The 17,008-nt window shown below is 37.0% G+C and overlaps 1 protein-coding gene across 1 annotated transcript; it reads left to right on the forward strand.

The window, feature by feature from the left end:
• The first annotated feature begins 1,479 nt into the window (after window positions 1-1,479).
• Window positions 1,480-15,605, forward strand: LOC141444453 (zinc finger Y-chromosomal protein 1-like). Its single transcript, XM_074110001.1, has 10 exons — window positions 1,480-1,513; window positions 2,245-2,360; window positions 3,779-3,994; window positions 5,622-5,737; window positions 6,971-7,081; window positions 8,161-8,290; window positions 9,429-9,502; window positions 11,823-11,934; window positions 13,112-13,219; window positions 14,004-15,605. The coding sequence occupies exons 1-10, from the start codon at window positions 1,480-1,482 to the stop codon at window positions 14,184-14,186; spliced, it is 1,200 nt and encodes a 399-aa protein (XP_073966102.1). The 3' UTR covers window positions 14,187-15,605.
• Window positions 15,606-17,008: the final 1,403 nt, after the last annotated feature.

Consider the following 17,008-nt stretch of genomic DNA (forward strand, 5'->3'; position numbering starts at 1 on the left):
CCCCCCCACCCCTCCAAGAAAGTAATAAAACTGGCTTTTCAATAAATTTCCAATAAATTTCGTCTTTGCCAAACGAAAATACAAACCAAAACCAACAACAACAAATAACAAACAAATAAGTAACAAATTTGGAGTTGAAATAAAAAATACAACTTTTTGTATTACTCCAAAACCAATCTTAATAATCTTGCCAGTCTTGCTGCCAACATCACGTAAACCTTGTCGCGAACCCCCTACCGTCGAATAGCGAACCCCTAGGGGTTCGCGTACCCCACTTTGAGAAACCCTGACCTAAACCACTTACGACTTGCGGACGATTTGGTTTTACTGCCAGAATCGAGCCTACAACTTCAATATATGTTAGACACTCTAATAAAGCAAGCAGACAAGTGGGTTTAGAAATGAACATCACAAACACCAAACTCATGGCCAACTTCAAAAAATCAAAATCGAAAATGAGCTGTTAGATTATGTGGATCAATATGTATACTTGAGGAAACGAATTGGATTTAACAGAGAAAGTAATGAACTAGAAGTGGAGAGAAGAGTCAAGCATACTTACTGAAGTTACAAGGAGATATTTAAAAGTGAAATGCCTATCAATTTAAAGAAAACAATCATGGACTCTTGTCTCATTCCTTGTCTGACGTACGTGGAAGTTTACCAACAACATAAAATAATTACACGTCAACAAGGAATGGAACGTAGCATGTTAAATATCAAGAGAGTACAGAAGATAAGGCACACTGAAATAAGATCTAAAACAAAGCAATAGATGCACTCAGCTATAGCCAAAAGTTGAAGTGGAAATGGGCCGGCCACATAGCGCGTCTTAAGGATCGTAGATGGACAAAAACAGTTACGTTATGGAAAGGCCCATTGGGCAAGCGCTATAGAGGAAGACCATTTACTAAATGGGATGACGATATCAAAAAACTAGCTGCCCCACAATGGCAAACAATAGCCCAAGACCGGGAGAAATGGAAAGCTTTGGAGGAGGCCTTTACCTGAGGGGGGTTCCAGCAGAAAATATATAATACTAATGCTTACCTACTAAAAACATGCTCTATATAATAATTATAATTAGTTAAGTATATATTTAGATAACTTAGATTACATATCTAATCTTTTATAATTATTTCTCTTTTCGTTGTAAACTGTTAAAAAGTATATAGGTAGTAACAACAATAATCTTTATTACACCTGTAGGCTGGAAATAAAAGGTTTTTTATTTATTCTATTATTTTCAGAGTGCCACCGCAACAACCGCCAAAAATCGAGGCTCTTATTATAACCAAAGGGAAACCCATGAAGCCCAAAGAGGAGGTTCCGCCGCAGAAGCAAGGGTTCTTTACTGAATTCATGACGGAAACGGAAATGCAAGCTTCCAGGTAATCATTAAAATAAAATAAAAAAATTATTTAAAAGTATTTGTCATAGAAAAAGTCTTAGGGATTATAAAATATTCCTTTACATAACATGAACGTGACCGACATCGTTGTCAATATGACTGGTAGGTATCGTATAGTAAGTGTAAAGAATGTTGCAATATAAAACGTAGAAGTGCTGCCCTCGCGTCAGGTTTTTTTATATTCCTGGTCAGCCTTTACCTTTTTTTTCTCTACTGCTTAGCAGAAATCAAGAGTCATTGGATTGTGTTGTATGTAATGATGGGTTAGTTAATAATAACAATTATCCGTTATATATAGATATTACTCGACTTGTCGCTCGTAGAATGTAAAGGTTGACCAGGAATATAAAAAACCAGACGCGAGGGCAGCACTCATACGTTTTATATTGCAACATTCTTTACACTTACTATACGATACCTACCAGTTATATTGACAACGGTGTGGGTGATGTTATATAAAGGAATATTTCTAATCCTTCAGACTTTTTTATGACAAATACTTATACATTGTGAATTATTTTCCTTCCAAGGCTATAGATAATCTTCGGCATTTTAACGCTAAAAAATATTAAAATAACACTTTAAAATATGACGCGCAAACAACGTTAAACTTTGACAGCAATAGACAGATGACATTTGAATTGATTGTTACCAGTGCAAGAAATTAGTTCTATCGTTTTTTCGCAATATGGCAAGGTTTTTTATAATTCTGGTCAGCCTTTAACAGTAAGTGTCCAATAGTTACGTAGATTTTGTCAAAAGATTGTATTCTTTATATTGTACCGCAATTTTTCTGTATAAATCATTATTGTTATTATTAAATTGGTTTTCAGAGAAGAAGCGAAGGAAAAGTCCAGTACGCCAGTTCCGTGTACAAATGCGAGCTTTGCATCATCGGGTTCTACACGCAACAACAGGTCGAAGAGCATTTCGTGGCCCACACAGAGAAGTGAGTATAATCAATTCTTGTTCTGATTGCGGTCGGATAAGACACGATCTGGTGGAAGGAAACCTAATATTCATAGTAATTAACACCTCCCTTGGAACTTAATAATAATTAATAATAAACATCTTTATTGCACAACTTTACCTAGACATTACAATACAAACAAAGAATACTAAACTTAGGACATTACTTATAACAATTCGCATAGTAAGGGCAATGGGTCCCAATCTCAGCATATGCCCAATCTCGGCTTATGTTACCCAGCGCTGGTTTTCAGGCTGGTCCCTTCGAAGAGGGCCGGTCGCGCAGTAATTATCACAAATATTCAAAGAAAAACGACTTAACTGTAACCAAGCAAGATTTACGAACGCAACGAGGTATTTATTGTATGGGCCTAGTTGCCCAGACGATGCAGAGGCATGTATGTCAGGCTATATTCCTAAACATATACGTATAATTAGTCCGTCAGATTTTCAAAAAATGACAGACGTATTTTTTTCTTTTGTCAATTTAACAAAAAGTTATGTTTATCCCCTCGTCCGCGGAAAGTAAAAAAATACGGCATTCTAGTCTCTTTTGTTTTTAAGAGAAGTTTCCCTGCCGGCCGCGCGGCCGCATTAGGTGTTCGTTTGGGATATTGCTGTCTTTATCGCTCATGACATAAGCGCTCGCAGCCGTCCCCCCCATGCCTTCCGCAACGACGTCCGTAATTTATATCGAGATTTGGGCGGTTGAATTTTGGGTTTCGTTGTCCTCATATTATACGAAAAGTATAGCACAGAAATCGATGATATTTTACAATCAAGATATTCATTATATTTTCTATGCCTGTGGTTTTTCGATTTTTGTAAAAATGCTTTATTAGTCTGTAATTTTCGTGCAAAGTTGACATCTTTTTTTTTTGTCGACTTTTGAGCTCTTGTAATTCTGATATTACAAATTTATATGAAAATCTGAAAAACCACAGGCATAGATAATTACGTCTAGTCCATACTTACAAAATTTTATCTATTTCTGTTGCCAGTTTTCAAATGAGACCGGGATAACGTTTGTATGGAGAATGGAACGAAGAGACTTCTCTTAAGTACAAATTCTGATGATTTAAAAAAAAGTAGCCTTCAATTTGGTACTAATCCTTATCAAACACAGACGAAGGGTTAAAGCCAATTAGAGTTCCGTGACGTCACTCCTACGTATAATTTTTACTAAAGAGTGACATCACGGGCCCCTACTCCCGAATTTTGACTCGCTTGGTCTTTGTAATTTTTTGGTTGAACGTGTCGAAATATTTTCTAATAATGTAACTAATGGACTAAATAGATTTTTTTTTTTCACTCAGAAATCTACCCTATTAATGTTATTCTTTCTTTAAAAGTGAGTGTAAAAATGTACTAAAAAGTAAACTCCAATACCTTCCACAGAAACCCGGCTACTCCCCCTGCAAAGTCTGCTACGTGTTCATAGAGGACTCTAAGCTACAATCTCACGTGGAACAACACTACACGCGCCACATCTGCAAGCTGTGCGGGCACTCGGAGAGACTCAACACGGCTATAACTGCGCACGTCAACGCTCACATGGACAAGCCACTGCCCAGCGCGCTCATCAAAATAGGGGACATCCACAAGCAGAGGAAGGTGAGGTGATAGTTCTTATTGGCTCTGTGCACGACCTCAGCGCCACCTAGCGTCTGCAACTGTTTTGGCTCTGATGCTCTGACGTTTTGAAATTTCATCGCGACATTGTGATAAAAATCAAACCTATAACGTATTCATTTATAATACAAAATTACTGTGATACCGTGATTTTGGTTGTGAGTTCATTTTTGGTCATTAAAATTAAATGAGGTAAGTAAAATTTATTCAAAAAGTGTGTTTTATTTTCGTTATGTCAGGGTTTGTTTATTTCATGTTTAGTTGTACTTTTACTGTAAAACGAAAAGATAAAGCTATCTTATTGGTTTCTTTGAATAATAGTAAAATTATATAATTGTTCTTATATCGCTAGTAATAAATTAAATATAGTTTTCAGATAAAAATGAGTATAATTTTGAAGACCGGTTTTGTGAGTATCACTCAATATAAATTTTCAACCACAAACCGCTTCATAAGGAAAATTGTTGCTGGACATGTCAGAGATGTAGAGGAATTAAGAACAAAACACGGACAGTGTTCAATAATTCAAGCACGCATCATAACACAAACATCTATTACTAAAATTAGGTAGTTAAAGTCTATACAAATTGCTTTGTTAATGACAGATTCATACGAGTATGACAGATGACAGAGCCAGATTATTTCTTCTTTTGGCCACTAGGAGCGCTGCGATAGATTTCATCACCCCACCTAGTACTTCGCACCCTCCAATAACGACACTCATACAGGCTCAGCGCGCTCATAGCTTCACGCAAGTGGCGAGTTGTCGTTCATTGTGGCGTTCAAGGGGGGAGGCCTTTGTTCAGCAGTGGACGCCTTCCGGCTGATGATGATGATCAATAAATTTATTTTGAGATTATACACCGTGTTATTTTTGACATCCGTTAACTTTAAGGGGACAATCTAGAGGTTAGATGAAGTTAATTTATCTAAGACACTACTGGCGTAACTGTTAGTGTATCGTTTTAAACTTTCGTGATTTTCACTCATATTCAAAATACCACCAACGGGACTTATCACGCTAACACACACGAGTAATATTTACCTCGACGTTTCGGCAACATTGCAGTGGCCGTGGTCACGAGTAGACTGAAGTGTGGGGTGTCAAGTTTGCCTAGCAGCGCGAGTCCTTCGAACTACCCGCACTTGATCACTAATAGTACCGGCACTCGTATCACGAACTACCCGCACTTGGTCATTTTTATTTGTCACACCATCACAGCGACACAACACTAACAACGTCCGTTCGTCCCTCCGAACATTCATCCCGACGCCCCGTCGTCCCGGTTGAAATTTTAAATTTTTCATTAAAAAAAACAGCAGGTGTACTTTTCCACCGAAAACACCACAAGCTGTTTCAGATCCAATAAAAAGCTGTTTGTTTTCCTAAAATAAATAAATAAATAAACTCCATGGCCGTTTTCACTTTTTAAAAAGTTTGAGACCCGACAATAATACATTATTGTCGAGCTAAGCGCGCCTGCAATCTTTTTAACTTTTTAATTTCTCGCTGACCATAAACTATGCACTTAGCCTTCTGATATGTAAGGAATAATGTAGACTTTTACGAATATTTTTTAGAAAAATGTATTTAATATTTTTTGTGCAGAGCCGTAAGAAAAAGGAGCCGCCGTCGACCCCGCCCAAACCAGGAGACTTGCGCAAGCTTCTCTCCAAGACAACCATAGAAGGCTATCAGTGCCTTGAATGTGACATGTTCTTCAAGTAAGTCTATTAACATTCAGTGCCAAAAACTCAACAGTTGTGTTTTATATGATGTGATGTTGCCACGCCTGGCGACTCGATATCGCGTTCTTTGTACAATCAACAACGCCAATATCTGACAAAGCGCAGTGTGCATAAACTGATGACTCTATTTTTAGGGCCGGTAGAACGAGTAAGATATACAGGATGTTATCGATAAGTGTGGTGTCCGGTGGTAGTTTTTTTTGACATTCATAAGTGCTTGTTATAGCATAAATTGAATAAAGATATTTGACTTTGACTTTGACTTTGTATCCGTTATAAAAAGTTATTATTGTTCTTTTACTCATTGGGTAAGTAAAAGCACATTTAAAAAAAAAATAAAGTAGTTAATTAATTAAATTAGTAGTAGATTTTAAGCCTTTCAGCTAACGGCGTATCAAATATGTCCATACATATTGCATTATAAACAACAGTACCAAATTTCAGGATTCCATAACCAATTGATGAGATTTCGAGATTTTATCTAGATCCCGTGAGAATATCGAGTAAATAAATAGTGTATGTATTATTGGGCCTGGTTGGGGTTTCATCTTGTGCGAAACAAAACAAAAACTTAACAAGGAAATAAGACTAAAATCAACGAAAATGACATAAATAACACGAAACAGGAGGGCGAGCACATTCAAACATTCAAGTCAGAAGCCGAATGACTAATATTTTTGACAGAAGAATGACATTTGACGTTTTTTTTATTTAAGTACTTACCTATGTACTTTGTCTATGAAATTGTAAATTACAAACTTATTGAGACGAATATTGAAACTTAATAACTATTAATTATGATTTAAGTCCGAAGGTTTGCGATATATGTCAATCATAGCAATGATACCAGAGTCAATTTATTTTTTACTCATAAAAGGGTTAAATAGGTAATTTATTACGTCTACTAAATAGTTTGATCCAAAATTATTCTAACTACGTATTAATTAATGATTTATTACATTATTTCAAATTTGAATATGTAAGAAATTTGTGCTTTCTATTGCCTGGTTTTGTTTTATCTCGTTTAAATTTTCGGGAATTATTTTGTTGCCTAGTAACACTAAGAAATGTCAGAATTCCACGGAATAAAAAAATAGACCATAATCGGCTGGCTACACTTACACCCTGTATTTACACGCTCCGCCTCCGCGTGGCAGATATTAATGCAGGTGACTATACCCACCTTTTTGTGTCATGTTTTTTTTTCAGAAACTCCCGCGCTCGCAAGAACCACGTGGCGAGGTACCACAGGGAGGGGCTGCAGTGTGACCACTGCAAGAAACGCTTCGTGAACCGGACCACTCTGGCAACACATTTAAGGTGAGACCAAAACTTTACAGCGAGTAACAAATAAAATAATATATTTGGATTGGTTTTTTGAAATCTTTTTGTATTTTTTATTTCAATTCCAAATTTTTACTTTTACGGTCATCCCGTAAACCGAAATTGAAAATACAACTGAAACATAGATGCACAGAAAAAAACAGAAAAATAAGACCATCACTGGGAATCGAACCCAGGTCCTCGGTAATCCGTACCGCGTGTTAAGTGACTAAGTAAGAAACACAAGCTGAGATATTGGGTGCATAGGGAAATTCGTGTCGGTACCGTTGACCATCAGTGGTTGTAGCACGCGTTATAGCACGCGGTACGGATTACCGAGGACCTGGGTTCGATTCCCAGTGATGGTCTTATTTTTCTGTTTTTTTCTGTGCATCTATGTTTCAGTTTGTTATTTTAATATATTTGGGATTAAAAATAAAATATTAATTGGCGCTATTTAATTAGTTGGTTAGATTATCAGAAATATTGGACACTTAGGGGCTGTTTCACCACCCGTTAATTAATTTTAACTAACGGATAAATGTCATGCCGTCTCCGTTTATTCGAACAAAACAAACAAAGACGGCATCACATTTATCTGTCAGTTAAAATTAATCAATGGGTGGTGAAACAGCCTCTTATTTTTTCTTTTGTCAATTAAACACAAAATTATAAAGACATAGCCAGTTAAAGTTCCACGCGACGTCACCTGTTGTAAGACTGACAAAACGTTGCATTTAAAACAACTATGCCAAATATCATGACTCTCTAGCTCAGCGGTAGATATTTTGAGATTTTATCCCTATCCCGTGGTAGAAATATCGGGATAAAAAGTTTAGATTATGTGTTATTCCAGATGTCCAGCTATCGACATACTACCAAATTACATCCAAATCCGTCCAGCCGTTTAAGCGTGAAGGAGTAACTTAAATACACACACACAAACTTTCTCATTTATAATATAAGTATGAAGTAGGATTTTTATTTATTTGCTGATCTATTAAAACACGAGCCTTTGAAACCCTCGCCTTCGCTCGAGCTCGTACTCACTCGTCCTCACTCACATCATTTTGCAGACTGCACGAGGGCCCCCTGCCGCGGGAGGAGTGCCCGATCTGCCACAAAATGGTGCGCGTCATACAGCTCAAGTACCATATACAGAGGCACCAGAATAAGAGTCGGTATGAGTGCACCGACTGCAACAAGGTAAGGCATCGTAAAATCCTATAAATATCATGGGACACTTGACACCAATTGACCTAGTCGCAAACTAAGCAAAGCTTGTACTATGGACCCTAGGCAAGGGATAAACATACTTATACATATAGATAAATACATACTTAAATACTAAGACCCGAGAACAAACATTCGTATTTCGTATTATTCATACGAAATCTGCCCCGGCCGGGATACGAACCCGGGATCTCAAGCTTCGTAGTCAGGTTCTCTAACTACTTGGCCATCGGTTCGTCAAATCCTACTGGAGTACTTAACGAGTCATACCATAGTCCCCAGTGGTTCCGAGTAAAAAGCCCAAAAGTGCGGGTCAGACTCGATAACTGAGTTTCGTGCGTGAAAAAACCGCCGTCATTTCAAAGTTCAATCTCATATATCAAAATCGATTTTTATGAAACATAAAGCTATGTTAGAACCATCGCAAGGAAAAAATCAGTCCATCCGTTTGAGAGCTACAATACAGACAGACAAATATTGGCGTCAAATCATAACACTTCTTTTGCGTCGGCGATTAAAAAGAGAAAAAACAACAAAAATACAGTCTACATTAAATCTTGTATTTTTTAACCGACTAAAAAAACGGGGGAGGTTTGCAAGTCGACTCGTATATTTGTTATTTTTTTATGTATGACCACGCATAACTTTTTACAGAGTGGTCCGATTTTGATAATTCTTTTTTTATTGGATAGGGTAAACCTTGAAATTGGTATTATATAACTTTGGAAAAACCCCAAGGGTGGGAAAAAAGATGTAAAATAAAAACTTTTAAGAAAAAAATCAAACCAGCGAAAAAACTGAAAAGCAAATATAGTAAACCTTTTTTGTTTAACCTTAATCTAAGTTTCAATTTGAAGTCGGTGCCTCAGTATGAGCCAAGAGGTTGATAGAAGCCCATCAGGTAGGACCATAGGTCCACTCCCCTGGCTCGCGCTGAGGCACCGACTTCAAACTGGTACCTAGATTAAGTTAATGTGTGATCTCCCAGTGATAACAGGATCTAAGGAATTTGGGCACAAATTGTGCCTCTGGGAGAGGACAGGCTAAAAACAAAAGGTTTTATTATTTTTTGCTTTCAATTCTTTAACATTTTTTTTTTTTTTTCTTTTAGATCTTCTCACATTTAGCGACATACCAGGCGCATTTGAAGTATTCCAGAGCGCATGCGTCAGATCAAGTCTTCAAGTAAGTCCTTCTTCCAAATTACAAGTGTCCCACTACTATTATTTGAAATGCGAAAGTGAATATATGTGTATGTGTTATGTAATTGTGTGTGTGTGTGTGTGTTGTGTGTGTGTGTGTGTGTGTGTGTGTGTGTGTGGGTGTGTTGTGTGTATGTATGTATTATGTATGTTTGTACCTTTCACACTAAACAGCTGGACAGATTTCGATGAAATAGGTATGAAGATAGCTGAATATCTTTTTATTCCGATATTCTCGGGGGCTGGTTCTCTAGTCATGAAATTGGGCACGGTTGTTTTTAATGCAACATCAATGAAAACGACACAATAGGGCATATTAGGCAAAGCTCTGCGCAGGGGGGACTAGCACAAACCGTAAAAACCGCCATGACGACGACAGTTCTCTTTGTATTTTGTCGTCATAACGGATCATGACCAAATTCAAATCATTTTATTTGCCAGATTGACGATAATCTTCATACATGTGTTAGGTACATACTTAATAGTGCGTCACAATCAATTGATTCAAACCGATCAAAGAGTATTAAATACTATAGCTATGGAACCTGTGATGTTCCAGCAAAATAATCATTTTCATTTTCATAGAAATCAATGACATATTTGTATAACAAAAATAATAATTTACATCGATAGTAGCAATAGAGCTATATTTCCATAAATTTAATCGATATGATATTACGGCATCCTACGGACATTTAAGATACTCAAAAAACATAAACCATAAACATGGTATATGTGCTAGTGCTGCACTCGACGGGATAAAAATGCAGTAATATTCCCTATTTTTGATAATTCCCATGAGATTTTAGTTAAATCCCGCAATTTAACTGCGGTATCTAATGGATTACGCATGCCAAACCGCAGGTAAAGTCTAGTTCAGTATAATCCTGAAATTTCCAGGTCTTATGGTTACCGCCAAAAGCTCCGTTTCCACCAGGAGATGTGCGAGGAATGTGTTTTTAATAGACTTCAAAAAGGAGGAGGTTATCAATTCGGTTGTATTTTTTTTTAATGTTTGTTACCTCAGAACTCCGTCATTTATGAAGCGATTTGTTTTTTTTTTTGCGTTCGTCTAGAAATGTCTTCAATTAGGTCCCATAAGCACCAAATCAGGATCTGATGATTGGATCTTAAGGAAATCGAGGGAACTCTTCAAATGTTGTAGGGGACACCTATAGTAAATTGGATATATTAGCAGTAACTCGTGCATTTGCTTTTCAAAATCATCATTTGGTGAAGTGGAACTGATGATGAAGACCACAGTTGACCATCGGAGTTACTACTCAATAACAAGTATTTCGCCGGTTGAATTTTAATTACTTTGACACAGTTGCTAAGCAATTTATGCTTCTCGTAATGCATATGGTAAAACGGGTGGTGAAGCACCAGGACTCCTCAATAATGAACGTCTCTGCATCGGAAAAAGCAATCTTTCGTAAAAGGTGACGAGCTGTTGATATTAAACTATTGTATCTTAGATTATTTACACTAAAAAGCGTGAAAAAAAAATTATAACAAAAAATTGAACCGACTACAAAAAAACCATGAAAATAATTTTCTACCAGTCTGAAGTTGGTCGGTGCCTCAGCACGAGCCGCAGAAGTGATTGAAGCCCAATATAAAGTGCGTAAGTGAGGTAGATGACTATAGGTCCACTCCTGCTGGCTCGTGCTGAGGCACCGACCGACTTCAGACAGGTAGAAAATTCTCTCTTCTTCTTTTTTCTCTTGTCCGGGTGAGCGGTTAGTTCCAATGGGGTGCTGAAAGTTTCTCGATGAGAGCTACAGCATAGAAGTCGCTAGTGTCGCTGCTTAAGTGATAAATTAAATAAGAAAACAAACAAGCTGAGATATGTGGTGCATAGGAGAAATTCGTGTCTGTATCACTGTCCAGTGGTGGTGTAGTGGTATAGCACGTGGCACGGAATGCCGAGGACCTGGGTTCGATTGCCAGCGCTGGTCTTATTTTTCTGGTTTTTCTATGCATCTATATTTCAGTTCGTATTTTCGAAATGGGTTTTACGGGATGACCGTAAAAGTAACATAAAATTTGGAATTTAAATCTAAAAAATACAAAAAGATTCCAAAAAACCCAAACTTAATTATTTTCATGGTGTTTTGTAGTCGGTTCAATTTTTGTAAATTTTTGTCAATTAATTGTTTTTTTTTCATAGACCAATAGAAACGCTTCATTTACCTCGCCTCGCTCCGCTCGGCTGTTTCCACCAGAACTGTGCTTCACATCCTCGCACATCTCTGGTGGGAACGCAGCCTAAAGGCCTAGTATACATTTCCGTCCCTTAGGTTCCCGTGTCCGATGTGCAACAAAGGCTACCCGACCAAGGAGGCGATGCAGGACCACTTCAACTACCAGCACCTCGGGAAGACCTCGCACAAGTGCCCCGTCTGTGATAAGGTAACAAAACAGCTTCGCTCCAAGACAATGAGGGCTATCGCGTATGGATTCGCCGCTAGAGGCGCTAGTGTAGTGTGAGGTCTCCGTAATGTCAAATCTCATTTTTCATTCTTCATTTTTGGTGAGCTACGCGGGTTTATTTATAATTAGAATACATTTTGTGAATATTTTGCATTACCTGAACCCAAATTAATTATGGCAATTATGCGTTAAGGGGCAATGAATGTCTGTGTTTTGAGACAGTTTTGTCTTTCGAAAACTTTTGTCCTCCCTTTTTTTCCGAACAAAACGGGACTGTGGTTGCTCGATATTTTTATGGTACGGTTTTAAGATGTATTAAATATGATTTTAATCTAAACATTGTTTTCACGCCCGTAATAAACAGAAAGCCATACTTAAAAACCTCACGCAACAGTGGCGCCATCTAGTAAGACAAAAAACGATAGCCTAGCCCTCATTGTAGATTGAATAATTTATTGAATCAGGCGTTACTTTGCGGAGGCCCATATCAATGATCTAAAACAATTTGCTCACCCGCGACTTTATGATAGCTAAGTTTATGCAAGATATGCGTGTTCATGCAGTTCCTCCACCTCCACACTCTAAGAACACACATATATCACACAAACCCATCTATCACCACCACCACACTACACTGACGCGTTTCGAACTTAACCAGAGCTCATCTTCAGAGCAACACAACCGTACACCACGCTACCAGAGATGTTAGACCAGGGATTTCACGAAGTACAAGTTACAATTTACAAGCGATAATTATTTAACGCATACTGTTAAAAAAAGACTACCGTTTGTAAGTTGTAACTTGAGCTTCGTGAAATAGGGCACGTAGTAGATTGTTCAACGGGAGCCATTTTACCGAACCTGAAGGTCGGCCGTACCGCGGTGGTATTCATAGCAACGATACGGCGAGGGTAGATCGACACGTCGAGGGGAAAATGGATTTAACGCTAGAGTTTTACACTCTGCTTTTTACTTCGATTGCGAGATGACATAGCAATAATAATTGTATACTTTTTGTTTGCAACATTTAAAAAAAATACGTTAATTTCGGTAACACTGGTACGATATAGTTAGTCTCAACTGAATCCGGTAGGATTGGTCCAGCTCACGTTTCCCAAATCATCCTGTGTAGCCCGGAACTGATGATGTGTTACAGCCAATAGCGTCGCGCGCCAATGTGGAGAAGCATATGATGCGAGTCCACGGGGAGAAGAAAGAGAAGCCGAGGAACCACGTCTGCCCGATATGCAGGAAGGCTTTCACGGTGAGTTACCTCCACTCAAAGCTTATTTTTAGGGTTCCGTACTCTTCGTGAAATCAAAAGGCGGTATATAAAAAAAAAACAGAGTTATTTGGGTCAATCAACTTTTTAAGTGTATCTGGTTGCCATAGTAACGTCTCCCGGGTCACTTGAAAAGTATAATTGTATGGGGTACAAATTCACTGATTCAAAAAATTCAAAGATTGGATTTGTGACAGTTTTAAGGCAAATCTTTTATAGCTCATCTCCTAAGCATTCTCATAGTATACATTGCAAACATTTTTCTAACAAAGTGTATCACTGATGTCTCCTGGGTCACGGGACAGAATACCATCATTAAAAAATATATAAGCATCTTGTTAATCCGTAGTAAACGTCGTTATCTAACGGTCAGTTTGGGGGCAAGCTAAAATAGTTATGTTGCTTCATGTAATTAGTTTATTCATTATTTACTTATAAAGCGTTATTTGTCAAAATTAAATTCTTCTTTTGAGAAGAAATAAGTAGTATTTTTTCTTTAATATCATAAAACCTTTTTCATGTCTTTTAATTTATTTTTAATCTATAGGTTTCTTTGACATAAATGATTTAATTTGTCAATCATTCATAGTACCTATTTTTAAAATGGATTTTTACAAGAACGCGACGAAGTTTAATTTGGAAAAAACATTTTTAATTTATCATGAAACACGATAATAAATAAAAAATAAACTTTAATTTCATAATAATTTAAAAAATCATTCAGAGCATTTAATCCGAAGCCGTATAAATTGTTTGTTTCTTTCAGGACAAAAAGGCCCTCAACCAGCACGAAGTGATACATTCGGGCGCCCGTCCACTGAGCTGCGATATCTGCCAGCAGAGCTTCAAGCAGAAGGCGTCGCTCTACACGCATCGCAAGCGCGTACACAAAGTCTTCCCGCATAAGAAACAGGTCGAGTTCATGGACGTTAAGGTCAACACTCAGTAATTGAGTAGTTCTAGTCAATAGTCACATCACAGACTTAATTGGGTCAATCAAAGTTTTAGTGTACCTTGTTGCCATGCTAACGTTACTCATTAAAAGTATGATTTAATGGGGTACAAATCCACTAAAAGTTAGAAGTTGTGACAGTTTTAAGGCAATTCCTTCATAGCTCATCTCCTAAGCATTCTCATAGTATACATTGCAAACATTTTTCTATCAAAGTGTATCACTGAAGTCTCCTGAGTCACGAGACAGAATAACATAACACTAAGGGGCTGTTTCACCATCCATTGATTAGCGTTAACCGACGGTTAAATGTGATGCCGTCTCTATTTGTTTAGTTCAAATAGACGGAGACGGCATCACATTTAACCGTCAGTTAACGCTAATCAATGGATGATGAAACAGCCCCTAAAAAAAGTTGATTGACCCATAACATCCGACTAGCTGAGGGCTATCTTTGTGAGAGGGTATTTGGGGCTTCATCCCTTTTGTTCTTAAGTCTCTTTTAGGGTTCCGTAGTCAAAATTCAAAGATGATTTTTCGATTCAATTTCGATTTTCGATCTGTTTGTGAACTTTAAAGTTTAAATTTTCATTAAAAGCTTTTCAGCTGAACAGTTGATATGAACATTAAAAGAAAATCATGATGATATTAAGTATATCAAACATACAAGGAAAACTATAAGGGTTAAGTTTGCTTGATTGAGAATTATTAGTAGTTAACCCTTAATAAGGCCCCATTTATTGGAGGCAACTACCACAGAATCAAAAGCAGCTATCCAATACATACCTGACAAAGAATGTTTTCAAAGCTAGTCGTATTTTTGCAATAATTACAATGGAAATTGTGATGTGTTGTGAAATTAATAAGGTTCAGTTTCCAACTCAATGCAAGTGGTCGCTAAATCGCCTCTGCCTTATTAAGGGTTAAGAGTAAATAGCAGCCTAAGGTATAAAATATACCTTAACTGGGAATATTCTGTACAAAACCGGAAAAAAATATTACTTGACTTTTCCATAATGTCTACGGAACCCTATCTTGGGCATGTCCGGCACTCTCTTGGCCGGTTTTTACCATTCTCTCTTTCGTTGCCTCATGGCCTTCAGACCTCTGAGTTCGGCCCTGGGACCGAATTGTCTAACGCACGGGCACTCGCGATTGCATTCTCCAGCTCTTTCTACACACATCCTATACCGTATGTCAGAAAGAAATGGTGAAAACGTGATTCCGACTGCTTTTGACAATGAGGCCCAGCAGTCAGTAATGTACTATTTCTGACAGTTAATAGTTGCAGCAATATTGATTCTATTTAACATCTGGACTAGATCAGGATTAGTTTTCAATTATTACGCTATTGGAAACTTATCTACATGATATGTATACGTAGAACAATATTCATGAAAATAAAAATAAAAACTTTATTTTCCTCATTTTGAATTTGTCAAAATTGTTAAATCGAAATTGTGTATGAAAAATATGTGTATTCTATTTCTACAAACTTTTATCCAAGTACAGTTGTACCTTTTTTGTTTTTGTCTTCTGTTCTACAGCTATAGCTGAACTTTCAATGTATTTTGTTAAATTACAATTTCTTGATGAACGACGAAATAGCCGCAAAATGTGCCTATTTTGTTAGTAATAGCGATGAAAATGATTCCATTTTCAATTTGTAAAAGGTATTTTTTTGTGTTAGACACAAATCGTCACTACTTTAAAAAAAAACTCGTACCTCAAAATTGATATTTTTTTCGAGTGAACTTTATGATCATCATGTCAAGGTTCAATTTTGTGGACATATTGATTATAGATACGCGATTCTTTTTAAGTAGTGACGAAATTTAGTTGTAGCTTTTTTTTAATTATAAGGATGAAGTTTATGTTGTAACAGGAAGTAAATCGTAGTTTATTTGCAATTAAGTGTATATGCATTATTATGCAATATATTTACAAATAAATAGTTTTGCTAATAGTTTGTTTTATTTATTAATGTTATCTTGTACTATGCGATTCGATAAATTGCATTTCGTCACTACTTCGAAAAATCTCTTATCTAAAATCAATATGTCAACAAAATTTTACCTTTTAGGTTCATAAAGTTCACTCAGAAAATTATCTATTTTGAGGTTCGAGTTTTTTTTAAAGTAGCGACGATTTGAAAAATGAAAAGATTTATTATTTGCTGATGACTTGATTCCCCGACCTGTAAATTTTGGAGTTACCAGCGGTGTAAATATGTAATTTACTGTTTTTTTAGGGTTCCGTACCTCAAAAGGAAAAAACGGAACCCTTATAGGATCACTTTTTGTCTGTCTGTCTGTCAAGACCCTTTTTCTCGGGGTACTTCCCGTGAACTCAGAATCTTTAAATTTGGTATGAAGGTAGGTAGGTTTGGTAGGTGGTATAACACAACCAACTAGAAAAGTCTGAAAATCTTGTTTTTATGTCTGTCCGTAAATATCAATGACCAATATAATCTGACCCCACACTGCGTACATTTTTTTTCTTTACTTCAACATCTTGACAATTCGTTTTTTTTTTTGTTAGCCACACCCACACTAGGGATTGCAGTGGCCGTGGTCACAAGTAGACTGAAGTATCACATTTGTTGAGCAGCACGAGTGTTTCGAATTACCAGCACATGATTACAATTAGTATAATCGCACCCGTATCTCGAACTACCCGCACTTGTGATTTTTTAACTTAAACAAACAAGAGGGACTCGAAAAACAAGACAAAAATCAAACCAATTCACTTTTATTGATACAAAACCTCATATTAACTGCCGCGAAAGGCGTTCTATTCTAATATTGCTTGTACATTTA

The sequence above is a fragment of the Choristoneura fumiferana genome, chromosome 30 (assembly GCF_025370935.1).
Source record: "Choristoneura fumiferana chromosome 30, NRCan_CFum_1, whole genome shotgun sequence".
Taxonomy (NCBI): Eukaryota; Metazoa; Arthropoda; class Insecta; order Lepidoptera; family Tortricidae; genus Choristoneura; species Choristoneura fumiferana.